The 15,303-nt window shown below is 46.4% G+C and overlaps 1 protein-coding gene across 1 annotated transcript in view; it reads left to right on the forward strand.

The window, feature by feature from the left end:
• bckdha (branched chain keto acid dehydrogenase E1 subunit alpha) overlaps window positions 1-15,303 on the forward strand; it is a 53,494-nt gene that overhangs the window by 34,927 nt on the left and 3,264 nt on the right. Inside the window, exon 8 of the mRNA XM_080218223.1 lies at window positions 14,390-14,561. Within this exon, the coding sequence (XP_080074349.1) occupies window positions 14,390-14,561 (172 nt within the window). The remainder of the gene's footprint in view (window positions 1-14,389; window positions 14,562-15,303) is intronic.

Here is a 15,303-nt window from a genome sequence, read left to right on the forward strand (position 1 = left end):
AAATGTTGACCTTGAATTAAAAAAAGTCTGTACCACTCCGACTGACTCAGTTTCTGTAGGGCAGCACTGTGGCACAGTGGTTAGCTTCTCGTCTCTGCAGTGAGGGAGAAGAAAGTGGGGAACAGGAGGAAGGCTCATCAGCAACTGAAGAGGATCAGGGAGAGTGTGAGGCTTTGGGCAGAGGGTTGGTGAGAGGGCAGCGGGATGTGAGAGTGGAGAGTTCAGTTATCAGGCAAGGCAGTATAAGCGGTAACTATAAAGTTAGCCGATTTCAATCCCACCCGAGACCAATGGTGATTTCTGTTCTGTGAGCTGTGCCCGTTCTGTAGGCATGCCAGCAAAATTCCAGCCTCAGTTTTTCCATTCAGAAAGCCCCTGGAGTCAGATGCTTTATCCTATTCTGATCTGATCCTTGCTAATGTACTCACCAGCAAGTTTTATTCCTTTTGAACTATTTGCTGTTAACACAGCTGTATACATTATTTTGAATTGCTTCTTAAATGAGACGTGATCTTATCGTACAGCACAGGCAGATCCTTTTAACCTTTTGTGCTGAATCCTTTCAAGAACTCACTGCCCTGACCCTCCCCCCACCTACAAAGTTTTCTTTTCAATCCCTCTCCTTTTCAAATTCCTCCAAGGCTTCATCCTTTCCTATCTCTGTGACCTCCTCTGACAATGTTCTGTGATAAAAGGGCTCCTCCAATTCTGGCCTCTTGCACGTCCTTGATTTTAATTGCTTGTGCTTTTTCAGCTGCTTAGGCTCGTAGCTCGTGAAATCTCTCCTCAAACCCCTCCCCATTTCCACCTTTCAAAGAACAAAACAGCCCAGGAAACAGGCCCTTCGGCCCAACGAGCCCGCGCCGTCATTTTAGCACCACCAGTCCCCCCCCCCACCTCCACCCATGACCCTTATCTATTGTTTTATGGCCATCCACATTGAGGGAAACTAATTTAGGGACAATTTGTTACACCAGTCAGCTTAAGAGCACATCTTTGGGGTGTGGGAGGAAACCGGAGCACCCGGAGAAAACCCACGCAAGCACGGGGAGAATGCGCAAACTCCCACAGACACCGGCCCAAATCCACGTGTCTGCACAGCAAACAGTGATAGTCACTGAGCTGTCGTCTTGCCCAGCATCTGGTCCAGTTTAAGCACACACTAACGACATGAAGCACTAGGCCAATCTCAAACAACCAAGAGAAGCCCAGTACGACCCATCGCGTGTAGGCCCCTCGTTGGGCAACAAGGTGGACCAACTTAAAACCTGTGAATGAAAAAGAGAAAAAACATTATTATCATACCATATCCGTTTACCTTACCAGGGACGCCCCAATGCTAATAACCTTATTTAAAACAATCTCCTATATCCACCCAACTCCAACCCACTCGTGCCTGTCTAAGTTACTCTTAAACATCTCTAGCGTGTTTGCCTCCACCACCTTACTTGGCAGAGCATTCCATGCCCCCACTACACTCTGTGTGAAAAATCTCCCTCTGATATCTGTGTTATACCTCTCACCCCTCACCTTAAGCCCATGGCCCCTCGTACTATGTGTCTCTAGCATAGGAAATAGCTTACCACTGTTTACTCTATCTATACCCTTCATAATCTTATACACCTCTATTAGATCCCCCCTCAGTCGCTGCCTTTCAAGGGAAAAGAGCCCCAGTTTCTTCAATCTTTCCTCATAACCCAGTCCTTCCATACCAGGCAACATCCTGGTAAACCTCCTCTGCAGGCACTCCAGAGTCTCCACGTCATTCCGGTAGTAAGGCGACCAGAACTGGACGCAGTACTCCAAATGCGGCCTAACCAACGTTCTATACAACTGCAACATTAGAATCCAGCTCTTATATTCTATACCCCTTCCTATAAAGGCTAACATACCATAGGCTTTCTTCACAACCTTCTCCACTTGAACTGCCACCTTCAAAGACTTGTGCACTTGAACCCCCAGGTCTCGCTGCAATTCTATACTCCTTATGGGCTTACCCTTAATCGTATAACTCCCCCCAACATTATTCGAGCCAAAATGCATCACCTCACATTTATCCGGATTAAGCTCCATTTGCCACGTATCTGCCCAATATACCAGCCTATCAATATCCCGTTGTATTGCCAGACACTGCTCCTCACTGCCTGCCAATCCAGCAATCTTGGTGTCATCAGCAAATTTGCTGATCACACCACTTACTCCCTCTTCCAAGTCGTTTATATACACTACAAAGAGAAGAGGTCCCAGTACAGAGCCCTGCGGCACACCACTAGTGACAGACCTCCAGCTCGAAAAGGACCCCTCCACTACTACTCTCTGTCTCCTCTTTGCAAGCCAGTTCTCAACCCATCTAGATACCTGGCCACGTATCCCATGAGCCTTAATCTTTTCTACCAACCTACCGTGAGGGACTTTGTCAAACGCCTTACTGAAATCCAAATAGACGACATCAACGGCTCGTCCTTCGTCGACCGTTTTTGTCACCTCCTCATTCCTCCCTTTAAGACACTCCTTAGAATCTACTTGTTTGACAACTTTTGGCCATCTGCTCAGTTGGCTCAGTGTTAAATTGTGCCTGATAACTCCCTGGTAAAGTCTTTGCTTCGAGTATGTTCGAGGTGCTTGGGGTCCTTAATTATGCTGGCTGCTTTTCCAAGGGAGCAGGAGGTGTAGCCAGCATCAGTGGATGGGAGGTTAGTTTGTGTGATGGACTGGGCTTCATTCACAACCCTTTGTAGTTTCTTGCAGTCTTGGGCAGAGCAGGAGCCATACCAAGCTGAGATACTTCTGGAAAGAGTGCTTTCTACAGTGCATTTGTAAAAATTAGTGAGAGCTGTAGTGGACATACTGAATTTCCTTAGCCCTTGGGGAAAGTAGAGGCATTGGTGGGCCACCTTAACTATAGCATTAGCTTGGAGGGAACAGGACAGGTTGTTGATGACACCTGGAAACTTGAAGCTCTCAACCATTTCCGCTTCATCACTGTTAATGTAGACAGGAATAGAAATTTTATACAGTATATCTAATCCTCTTTTGAAACTTACTTATTATTTGGAAGTGTTTATTTTGGTCCAGCATCAGAACTGTAGGAAAATAATAAGGGCTTTCAGGAGAATGAAAGAGGGCCAGAAATCAGATGGGGTTGTTCTGATCATTGTATTCCTTGCCCTGTTGAGCAAGTTAAACGATTCTGGGTTGCTCAGCAAGTTTTCAGTTCATTCTTGCGTTGTGGTTTCATAAGAACATAAGAAATAGGAGCAGGAGTAGGCCATCTAGCCCCTCGAGCCTGCCCCGCCATTCAATAAGATCATGGCTGATCTGTCGTGGCTCAGTTCCACATTCCCGCCCTCTCCCCATAACCCTTAATCCCCTCGCTTATCAAAAACCCATCAACCTGCGCCTTAAAAATATTTAGCGAGGCAGCCTCCACCACTTCAACAGGCAGAGAATTCCAGAGATTCACCACCCTTTGAGTGAAGAAGTTCCTCCTCAACTCCGTTCTAAACCGCCCCCCCCCTTTATCTTGAGGCTGTGCCCCCTAGTCCTACTGTCCTTTCTGAGCGGGAAGAGTCTCTCCACCTCTATCCTATCCATCCTATGATATTTGGCCAAAGAAGTGTTTATTTGAGCCGTCATTGGTTTCTGTGCCTTAGCTCTGATCACGGACTGCAAATTGAGGAAACTGAGCAGAACAGGTCGTGCAGGAACTGGCTAAAACACTATTTGCAAGTTAAAGTAGTAGATAATCCAACTGCACTCTGGTTATAGCTCGCTTCGCCAGAACCCCATCTCTGAGAATGGAAAGAAAGCCATCATCTGAGCTCAATGAGAAAAAAGATGCTACGTCATTATTATGGATATATGAATTCGGAGAAGGAGTAGGTCACTTGGCACACACACACACACCCCTCCCCAAGACCGTGACTGATCTGATAGTAAACCACAAAGAATAGTACAGCACAGGAACAAGCCCATCAGCCCTCCACGCCTGCACCAGTTACGTTGTCCTATCTTGATCTGTATCTCTCTATTCCCTCTCTGTTCATGTGCTTATCCAGATAAGTCTTAAATGTCGCTATTGTGTCTGCCTCAACCACCATCACTTGGCGTCACATTCCACCAGCCTCTATGTTTAAAAAAAACTTCCCCCACACATCTCCACTGAATCTCCACCACCCCCGCCACCCCAATCTTGAACTTGTACCCCCTTCTAATTGTCTTTTCTGCCCTGGGGTAAAGCTTCCAACTGTTCACCCTATCTATGCCCCTCATAATTTTATAAACTTCCATCAGGTCGCCCCTCAGCCTCCATCTTTCCAGGAGGTCAGTTTAATAGACCTCTCCTCATAGCTAATACCCTCCATACCGGGCAACATCCTGGTAAACCTTTTTTTTGGTAGACTCTCCAAAGCCTCCACATCCTTATCGTAGTGTGCTGACCAGAACTGGACACAGTATGTGGCCTAGGTAACATTTTGTGTAACTGTAACATAATTTGCCAACTTTTATACTCGAAGCCCTATCCGATCAAGGCAAGCATGCTTTCCCCACCACCTTTTCCACCTGTGCTGCCACTTTTAAGGATCTACACACCCAGATCGCTGTTGTGAGGGGTGTTGACAGTGAGGGGCCGAGTGCCCTACTCCTCTGAATTTGTATGTCTGTAATAATGATGTAGCATCTTTTTTCCTGTCAAGCTCAGATAATGGCTTTCTTCCTGCCCTGAGGTCAGGTTCCTGCGAAGTGAGCTGTAAGCAGAGTGCAGTTGGATTATCTACTACTTTAACTTGCAAATGTGTACTGTTCAGGTTCCTGAATTTGCAATCTGTGATCAGAGCTAAGGCACGGAAACCAATGACGGCTCAAATAAAGTAAGCCTTCTCTGGCCAAGTATCGTAGGAAACCGCAACGCAAGAACGAATTGGAATCCATGCTCCTGATGGTTCTGCTATTTGTTTTATACCCCATATATCCTGCCAAACCGCCCCCCGCAATAACCACTCACCCCCTCGTTAATCAAGAATCTATGCAGCTCTGCTTCCTCTGCTTTTGAGGAAGAGCATTCCCAGGGATTCATAACCCACTAAGAGAACAAAATTATCCTCAGTTCTGTCTTCTATGAGCAACCATTTATTTTTAAACAGTGACCCCAGTTCTAGATCCTCAATAAGAGGATTCATCAACTCCACATCCACCCTGTCAATACCCCTCACGGTCTTAAAGGATTCAATCAAATCGTCTCTTACACTTGTAATCGCTAGTGGATACAAACCTGACCTCTCCCACCTTTCTGAGACAACCTGCTCGTTCCTGGTACTGGTCTAGTAAAGTCTGGCTGAGCTGTTTCTAACATATTTGCATCTTTCCTTAAATAAGGAGACTAACACTGGAAATAATACTCCAGATGTGGTCTCACCAATACCCTGTCCCGAAGCATAATCAATTCTTCTCCGCCGTAAATGATAACCACTGAATCCCATTGAACCTCTGCAGTGTGGCCATCAAGTCTACACCAACTCTCCAAGAGCACCTTACCCAAACCCCAAGCTTTTTTTTAACCATGGTTAATCCACCCAACCTGCTCATCTTTGGACTATGGGAGGAAACCAGAGCACCTGGAGGAAACCCATGTAGACACGGGAAGAACGTGCAAGCCATAGAATCCCTACCCAAGGCCAGAATCGAATCCAGGTCCCTGGCGCTATGGGGTAGCAGTGCTGCCCTAATGTTCTACTTCCTAATTACTTGCCATACGTGTAATACTAGCCTTTCGTAATTAATTGTCACTGTTCCTACCTTTTAACAAAATCCAAATAATTGTCCAACTTCGTTCTGTGGCATTGCCAGCCTCTAGGGTAGCTGTGACTGGGTCTGAGCTAGTTGGCAAACCTGCTTGTACCAGCTTACTGTAGAGCGATAGAGGTTTACAGCATGGAAACAGACCCTTCGGCTCAACTTCTCCATGTTGCCCTTTTTTTTAAACAACCCCTAAGCTAGTCCCAATTGCCCGCATTTGGCCCATATCTATACCCATCGCACCCATGTAAGTGTCTAAATGCTTCTTAAAAGACAAAATTGTAACCCCTTCTACTGCTATGGCAGCATGTTCCAGACACTCACTACCCTCTGTGTGGAAAAAGTTGCCCCTGTGGACACTTTTTTTTACCTCTCCCCTCTCACCTTAAACCTATGCCCTCTAGTTTTGGACACTTCTACCTTTAAGAAAAGATATTGACCATCTAGCTGATCTGTGCCCCTCTTATTTTATAGACCTCTATAAGATCACCCCTCAGCCTCCTACGCTCCAAAGGAAAAAGTCCCAGTCTATCCAGCTTCTCCTTAAAACTCAAACCATCAAGTTCCAGTAACATCCTAGTAAATCTTTTCTGCACTCTTTCTAGTTTAATAATATCCTTTCTATAATAGGGTTACCAGAACTACACACAGTATTCCAAGTGTGGCCTTACCAATGTGTTGTACAACTTCAACAAGACGTCCCAATTCCTGTATTCAACGTTCTGATCAATGAAACCAATCAGAGAAATTGATGTCAGAATTTACATTGAGGAAATTAAGCCTCTCTCCACCACACACACCCCCCCCCCCCCCCCCCCTCCCCGAAACCTGGTGGCATGTCCTTGTGAAAGCTTTGGAGAGCGCGCAGCAAGGAGCAATCCCAGGGATTGAAGTGACATGGAAAGTCTGGAGAAACTAGGGCTGTGGTCCTTGGAGCAAGAAGGTGGTGTTTAACTCCTGGCCAATTTAACAAAGAAAATTACAGCACAGGAACAGGCCTTTCGGCCCTCCAAACCGGCACCGACCATGCTGCCCGACTTAACTAAAACCCCCTACGCTTCCAGGGACCATATCCCTCTGTTTCCATCTCATTCGTGTACTTGTCAGGACGCCCCTTAAAAGTCACTACCATACCTAATTTCACTACCTCCCCTGGCAACAAGTTCCAGGCAGCCACCATTCTTTGTGTAAAAAAAAAAAATCTGTGTAAGAAGTCTCACAACAACAGGTTTATTTGGTAGTAAACACCTCTATCTTTTGGAACGCTGCTCCTTCAGGTGAGTGGGGAGTTCTGATCACACAACAGGGCATGTAAAGGCACACACAGTTTACAGAACACTGATTAGAATGCAAGTCTTTACAGCTGATCAGTTAGAGATGCGTATTGTTAAAGAGATATATATTTAACCTATGCTTAATGCTATCTCCACTCACATTGTCTGCACCTTTAAGACTTTATTAGTTGTAATTCTAATCAGTATTTTGTAAACTGTGTGCGCCTTTATATGCCCTGTTTGTGATTAGAACTCCCCACTCACCTGATTAAAGAGCAGCACTCTGAAAGCCACTGGCATTTACTACCAAATAAACCTGTTGGACTTTAACCTGGTGTTGTAAGACTTCTTACTGTGTTTACCTCAGTCCAATGCCGGCATCTCCGCATCATAAAAAAGCTGCCTCATACGGCTCTCTCAAAACTTGCCCCTCGCACCTTAAACCCAGTAATTGACTCTTCCACCCTTGGAAAAAGCTTCTGACTAACCACTCTGTCTATGCCCCTCATAATCTTGTAGATCTCTCCTCAACCTCCGTCACTCTAGTGAGAACAAACCAAGCTTCTGCAACCTCTCCTCATAGCTAATGCCTTCCATGCCAGGCAACATCCTGGTAAATCTTTTTTGTACCGTCTTCAAAGCCTCCACATCCTTCTGGTAGTGTGACGACCAGAATTGAACACCATATTCCAAGTGCGGCCTCACTAAAGTTCTAGAAAGCGGCAACATGACTTGCCAATTTTTAAACTCAATACCCCAGGCAAGCATGCCGTATGCCTTCTTGACTACCCTCTTCACCTACATTGCCACTTTGTGACTTGTGTACCTGTACACCCAGATCCCTTTGCCTATCAATACTCTTAAGGGTTCTGCCATTTACTGTATATTTCCTATCTGTATTAGACCTTCCAAAATGCATTACCTCACACTTGTCCAGATTAAACTCCATCTGCCATCTCTTCGCTCAAGTCTCCAACTGATCTATATCCTGCTGTATCCTCTGATGGTCCTCATCGCTATCCGCAAATCCACCAACCTTTGTGTCATCCGCAAACTTATTAATCAATCCAGTTACAGGTCCCACCACTTGTCACAGCCCTCCCTTCAGAAACACACACTTCCACTTCTACCCTTTGTCTTCTTTGACCAAGCCAATTTTGTATCCACCTTGACAGCTCACCTCTGATCCCATGCGACTTCACCTTCTGCACCAGTCTGCCATGACGGACCTTGTCAAGGATCTTACTGAAGTCCACGTAGACCACATCCACTGCCCTATCCTCATCAATCATCTTCGCCATTTCCTCAAAAAACTCAATCAAGTTCGTGAGACCCGATCTCCCCTTCACAAAACCATGTTGCCTCTCACTAATATGTCTGCTTATTTCCAAGTGGGAATAAATCCTGTCTTGAAGAAACCTCTCTAATAATTTCCAAACCACTGATGTAATGCTCACCGGCCTGTAATTACCTGGATTATTCTCGCTACTCTTCTTAAACAAAAGAACAACATTGGCTACAGGGGAGGACCAAGAGGATTGGAGAATAGCCAATTAGTTTAAGTAAAGAAAGTTGCCTGCGGCTGAAGGGTCAACGATGAGGGGGAACGGATTTAAGGTGATTGGCTCTGGGACATTTGCCAATGTGAAGAAGGAGTTTTTTTTTAGAAGCTCCAGTGGGTTAGGGTTTGAAATACACTGCCTGAAATTGTGGTGGGTACCGACTTGATGAGTGCTGTCGAAATGGAATTGGCTAAAAACTTGAAAGAAAAAGAACGGCAGAGGTATGGGTTAAGAGTGGTGGAACGGACAAACTGGGTAGCTCTTAGAAAGAACTGGCAGACTCAGTCCGCTGAACGGCTCGCTCTTTGCTGTAATACGATTCCAATTCTCTTCTTCCCCCACCTCCCCCCAACCCTTTGTCATTTTCTTTGAACATTTCTCTTTACCAAGATACAAAAATATTTAAAATTGCCCCAAAAAAGCTGTTTAGCTAAATTGGAGCATCACCCAATTGGGTAATGAGTTTTTGTGCTTTTCAATTAGTGTAGGAAGGCCGTAAATCACAAGTATGGCTGTGTTGGCTGACTAGTGGCTGGAGAGTGGGGGGGCAAGTCGTAGAATCCTACAGTGCAGAAGGGGGCCATTGGGCCCATTTGGCAGACTGAAAGGAGAAATCTCAATCCCTTGGCCTGGACTAGCCCAAAGCACGGAGGGGATGCAGTTAGTGGACGAACATGATGCTGCACGTTTAAAGCAAAATATTGTAGCTACTGAACAAAGAACAGTACAGCACAGGAACAGGCCATTCGGCCCTCCAAGCCTGTGCCGATCATGATGCCTGCCTAAACTAAAACCATGTACACTTACGGAGTCCGTATCCTTCAATTCCCGTCCTATTCATGTACTCGTTTAGTTGCCCCTTAAGTGCTGCTATCATACCTGCTCCCCCCCCTCCCCCCAGCAGCACGTACCAGACATTCACCACCCTCTGTGTGTAAAGAAAAACTCACCTTGCCTCCTCTAAACTTTTCCCCACGCGCCTTAAACCTATGTCCCCTTTTATACCCGAAGAAAGAACCTCTAACTATCCAGTCTAAACAAAAAAAATAGGAAATGCTGGAAAGCCTCAGCGGGTCTGACAGCGTCCGTGGAGAGAGAACCGAACCACCGTTTGGAGTCTGGGTGACCGTCCGTCAGAGCCGGGTGATACGGCGTGTTGTTTGATAACCGGATCGCCTATCTGCTCTGCGTTCTGTACAATGAGTCGCTGATCCGCTTGCCCCAGTTTCCCTCGGGCCTCGAGGGGTTAAATTTGACCCCATCCAATTTGCAGTAATTTATCGCTTTTGTCTCTCGAGCCAAGATGCTCACGGTGTGGTGTTGCTGAGTTACAGTCTCCTCTTTGTCTCTATTGAATAGGTAGCTTGATCTACTCATCAAATATTCATTGAACACCGTCCCTCAGGCTTGCCCCCTCCCTTCCCCCCCCAGGGTCCCCTTATAGAAATATCACAACACATGCGATGTAAATAATGCATCACCTTGAACAGTCAAACCGAGAGAATCACCCAGTAACTTGAACTCAATTGTTCCAAAACACCACACCCAGCCTGGGGTACAGCATTTAAACAAAAGACTTTGTATCTTCCAAAAACAAACCAATTTTCCAGTGGACACAAAGTTCTGCTTGCCTGCGTTTGGTAAAGAAACCATTTCTGGACCATTTCAAAGCCATATGTATATGCCCTTTGTTCAAGCTATCGTTTCTCACCAGGCATGAGCTGATTGCCGCCTCTTCCACTTGCAGAGATAACGGAGATTAGTGCACAATGGCAGTGTGGCTTGCTTTTTATTCATTTGTGGGACATGGACATTGCTGACTAGGTGCAGCATCTACTGCCCATCCCTAGTTGCCCCTTGAGAAGGTGGTGGTGCGCCCCCTCGTTGAATATGTTTAAGTCACGGGTAGATAGATTTCTGATAGATAAGGGAATTAAGGGTTATGGGGAGCAGGCGGGAAAGTGGAACTGATCCACTTCAGATCAGCCATGATCTTATTGAATGGCGGGGCAGGCTCGAAGGGCTAGATGGCCTACTCCTGCTCCTATTTCTTATGTTCTCCGCCTTGAATTGCTGCTACCCACATGCTGTGGGCCAACCCACAGTGCCATCAAGGAGGGATTTCCAGGATTCTGACCCAGTGACAGTGAAGGAACAGCCGATATGTTTCCAAGTCAGGATGGTGAGTGGCTTGGAGGGGAACTTGCAGGTGGTGGTGTTCCTATGTATCTGCTGCCCTTGTCCTTCCAGTTGGAAGTGGCCGTGGGTTTGGAAGGTGCTGCCTAAGGATCTTTTGAATTGCTCAGGTGGTCACAGCTTTGCATTTAAGGCTGCGTTCGAGCCCCATCCCAGGTATATAATCAGTGCAGTGCCGAGAAAGGTCTGCATTGTAAGAGGCACTGCCTTCGATTGAGGTAGAAATGAAAACTTATCTGCCTGTTCAGCTATTATAAATGTAAAACATTTCATGATACAATTTAAGCGGAACAGTGAACCTTCCTGGTTTCTTATCCAATATTCCTTCCTGAATCTAACCATTAGATTAACTGCAAATTCAGTTCACTGGTGTAGCTGAATCTTCCTGTGTGCACAATGTCTGTGCGGTAGCTGTGCCAGTACTTTATAGGAAGCCTGAGTGTTGTAACATGGTAATGGGTTATCTTCCTTTCCAGATGGAGCTGAGCAGAGAACTCATGGTCAGAATTGAACCAGCATGTGCAATATTTATTCGTTTGCTGCGACCTACAAAAAGAAACTTATTTATTTAGTGTGACGATCCCTGTAGATGCCCTTACAAAGATGTTTGAAATTCCAGATTCTTGCGGGCTGACCTGTCACTGACGTTCAGGTTATCGGATCAAAACCCTGCAAGCTGATTGTACGACGGCTTTCTAGCTTGCCGGCCATTTGTGATGGGGCGACACGGTGGCGCAGTGGTTAACACAGCTGCCTCACAGTGTCAGAGACCGGGTTCGATTCCCGGCTTGGGTCACTGTCTGTGTGGAGTCTGCACCTTCTCCCTGTGTCTGTGTGGGTTTCCTCTGGGTGCTCTGGTTCCCTCCCACAGTCTGAAAGACATGCTGATTAGGGTGCATTGGCTGTGCGAAATTCTCCCTCGGTGTACCCGAACAGGTACCGCAGTGTGGTGACTAGGGGATTTTCACAATAACTTCATTGCAGTGTTAATGTAAGCCTACTTGTGACACTAATAAATAAACTTCAAACTTCATGTACTGGACAAGCAGATCCCTCTGTACCACTGGGTTTTGCAGTCTCTCTCCATTTAAATAGTATCTTTTTCTGTTCCTGCCAAAGTGGATAAGTTCATGTTTTCCCACATTGTACTCCATTTGCCAAATTCTTTTAAACTTTGTCTCTCTGCAGACTCTCTACTGCCTCTTGATAACTTATTTTCCAACCTATCTTGCTGTCAAATTTAGCTACCATGGTTTGGTTCCTTCAGGCAAGTCATTGATGTAACGTGGTAACAGGTTATCTTCCTTGTAAATTGTAAATAATCAGTGCTGAGTCCTGTCACTGCTTGCCAATTTGAAAATGACCCATTTATCCTTACTCTGCTTCTTGTTAGCCAATCCTTTACCCATGCTGATGTGTTACACCTACACCATGTGATCTTACTTTGTGTAATCACATTTGATGTGACACCTTACCAATGCCTTCTGGAAATCCAAGCACACCACATCTATAGGTCTCTTTATCCACTTTGCTTGTTACTTCCTAAAAAAAACTCAAATAACTTAAGCAAGATTTCCCCCCCTCACAAACCCATGTTGACACCTCTTATTCGTCCATGGACTGTGGGTGTCTCTGGCTAGGTCATTTTGTTACCCATCCCTAATTGACCGTGTGGTGGTGAGTTATCTTTTTGAACCACTGAAATCCATGTGGTGTAGGAACATTATCAGGGCTGTTAGGGAGGGAGTTCCAGGACTTTGACCCAGCGACAGTGAAGGAACGGCTAATATATTTCCAGTAAAAAGTCTCACAACACCAGGTTAAAATCCTGAAGATTTATTTGGAATCACAAGCTTTCAGAGCACAGCTCCTTCATCAGACTCACCAGTGGACAGGCTCTGGGGAGTCAGGAGGTGAGAATACCACAGAATTCCCAGCCTCTGACCTACTCTTGAAGCCACTGCGTTTATATATGGCTAATCCAGTTCAGTTGCTGGTCAGTGAAAACCCCCAGTAGAGAAATTCAGTGATAGTAATTCCATTGAATATCGAGGGATGATGGTTAGATTCTCTGTTGTTAGAGATGGTCATTGCCTGCACTTGTGCAGTGCGAATGTTTCTTGCCACTTGTCACTTCAGGCCTGAATATTGCCCAGATCTTGCTGCATTTGGACATGGGCTGCTTCAGAAACTGAGTGGTCGCCAGTGATACTGCACGGTGTGCAATCATCCGTAAACATTCCCCGTTTCTGACCTTGTGACGGAAGGAAGGTTATCGATGAAGCAGCTGAGGATGGTTAGGCCTGGGGCTCTACCCTGAGGGACTCCTGCAGTGATGTCCTGGAGCTGAGATAATTACCCTCCAACGCCCACTACCATCTCCCTCTGTGCCAGGTATGACTCCAGTCAGCGGAGAGCTTTCCCCAATAATTCCCATTGATTCCAGTTTCACTAGGGCTCCTTGATGCCACACTCGATCAAATGTTGACTTGATGTGAAGGGCTGTCGCTCTCACCTCACCTCGGGAACTCAGCTCTTTTGTCCATCTTTGAACCAAGGCTGTAGTGAGGTCAGGAGATAAGTGCTCCAGGCAAAAAACACACTGTGCATCAGTGAGCAGGTTATTGTTAAGCAAGCGCCGCTTGATAACACTGTTAATGACCCCCTTCCATCACTTTACTGGTGATTGAGAGTAGATTGATGGGGCGATAATTGACTGGGTTGGATTTGTCCTCTTTTTATGTGTACAGAACATATTGGGCAATTTTCCACATTGCTGGGTAGATGCCAATGTTGTAACTGTACTGGAACAGCTTGGCTAGGGCTGCGGCAAGTTCTGGAGCACAGAGTCTTCCGTACTTTTGCAGGAATGTTGTTAGGACCCATTGCCTTTGCAGTATCCACTGCCTTCAAGTGTTTTTTGATATCACGTGGAGTGAATCAAATTGGTTGGGATGTTGGGAATCTCTAGAGAGGACTGAGATGGATTGTGCGCACTTCTGGCTGAAAATTGTAGCAAGTGCCTCACCTTTTGCTCTGGTGTGCTGAGCTCCTCCATCATTGAGGATGGTTTGTCCTTTAGGATTGGGGCAGCTTGGTCAACGGTGACGCTACTGAGCTACACTTGGTGATGGACGTGGAATTCCCTCCCCAGAGTGTTGCAATGTGTGCGTGCGTGTGAGGTTGCGAATGCGTAGACTCCACACACAGTCGCTCAAGGCTGGAATCGAGCCCGGGTCCCTGGCCCAGCGAGGCAGCAGTGCTAACCACTGTGCCACCGTGCCGACACAGTTTACTCCTCCGTACTTTGATTAGAGGTTTGAAGCAATTGAGTGCCTTGCTAGGCCGCTTCAGCGGGCATTTAAGAGTCAGTCACATTGCTGTCTGTCCGCTGGACACTTAGTCATGGCTTATACAGTCACTTAGGCACGATATCAAATGGTGACTGTGCCCATAAAAAATTATCCAAGCACCGAGTCTGTGCCTTCAGGAGAAGAGGGGTTTGAAGGGGGGGGGTGTTTTCTGTCACTAATAAGGGAATTGTGTTCTGCACCTCCCCAGGATAGGCCATCACAGTACCAGCGATGACAGCTCAGCCTATCGCTCCGTGGATGAAGTGAACTACTGGGACAAGCAGGACCACCCCATCTCCAGGCTCAGACACTACATGGTGAATAAGGGTTGGTGGGACGAGGAGCAGGAGAAAGCTTGGAGGAAGCAGTCCAGGAAACGAGTAGGTATCACCGCAGCCAGCGGGGCAACATTGCCATAAGCCTTCTAAACACTTCCTACATTACAACAGTAACTACACTTCAATTTGTGTTTTGGTGGCGGTAAAACGCTTTGTCACAGCCTGAGACAGTTTGGGACAGAGGCTGAAAATGAACCCGGTTTTGCCAACTTGTATTTTTGAGGTAACTCACCACAGTTGCCTTTTGTCACTCAGCCACACAACTCGGGCAAGGAAGTCCCCACTTTATTCACTCGTGAGATGTGGACATCACTGCCATGTTCATTGACCATTCCTGGCGAGGTCATTTCAGGGTCTGGAGTCACTTTCAGGCCAGATCAGAAACATAGAAAACCAGTGCAGGAGTAGACCATTCCCGCTTTCTCTCCAAACCTCTTTATCCGTTTAACTGCAAGGGTCACGTCCAGCTCCCCCTTGAACATGTCTAACAAACTGACCCCAAGCAGCTTTCTGTGGTAGAGAATTCCACAGGGTCACAACTCTGAGTGAAGAAGTTCTTCCTCATCTCAGTCCTGAATAGCTTACCCCTTATTCTTAGACTGTAACCCCTTGTTCTGACTTCCCCAACATCAGGAACATCCTTCCCGCATCTCACCTATCCACGTAAGGATGGCAAATTTCTTTCCGGTGGCACAGTGGTTCGATTCCTGGCTTGGGTCACTACCTGTGTGGAGTCTGCACGTTCCCCAGCGTCTGTGTAGGTTTCCTCCCACAGTCTGAAAGA

Source organism: Carcharhinus amblyrhynchos, unplaced genomic scaffold (genome assembly GCF_965287045.1).
Source record: "Carcharhinus amblyrhynchos unplaced genomic scaffold, sCarAmb.v2.hapA scaffold_37, whole genome shotgun sequence".
Classification (NCBI taxonomy): Eukaryota; Metazoa; Chordata; class Chondrichthyes; order Carcharhiniformes; family Carcharhinidae; genus Carcharhinus; species Carcharhinus amblyrhynchos.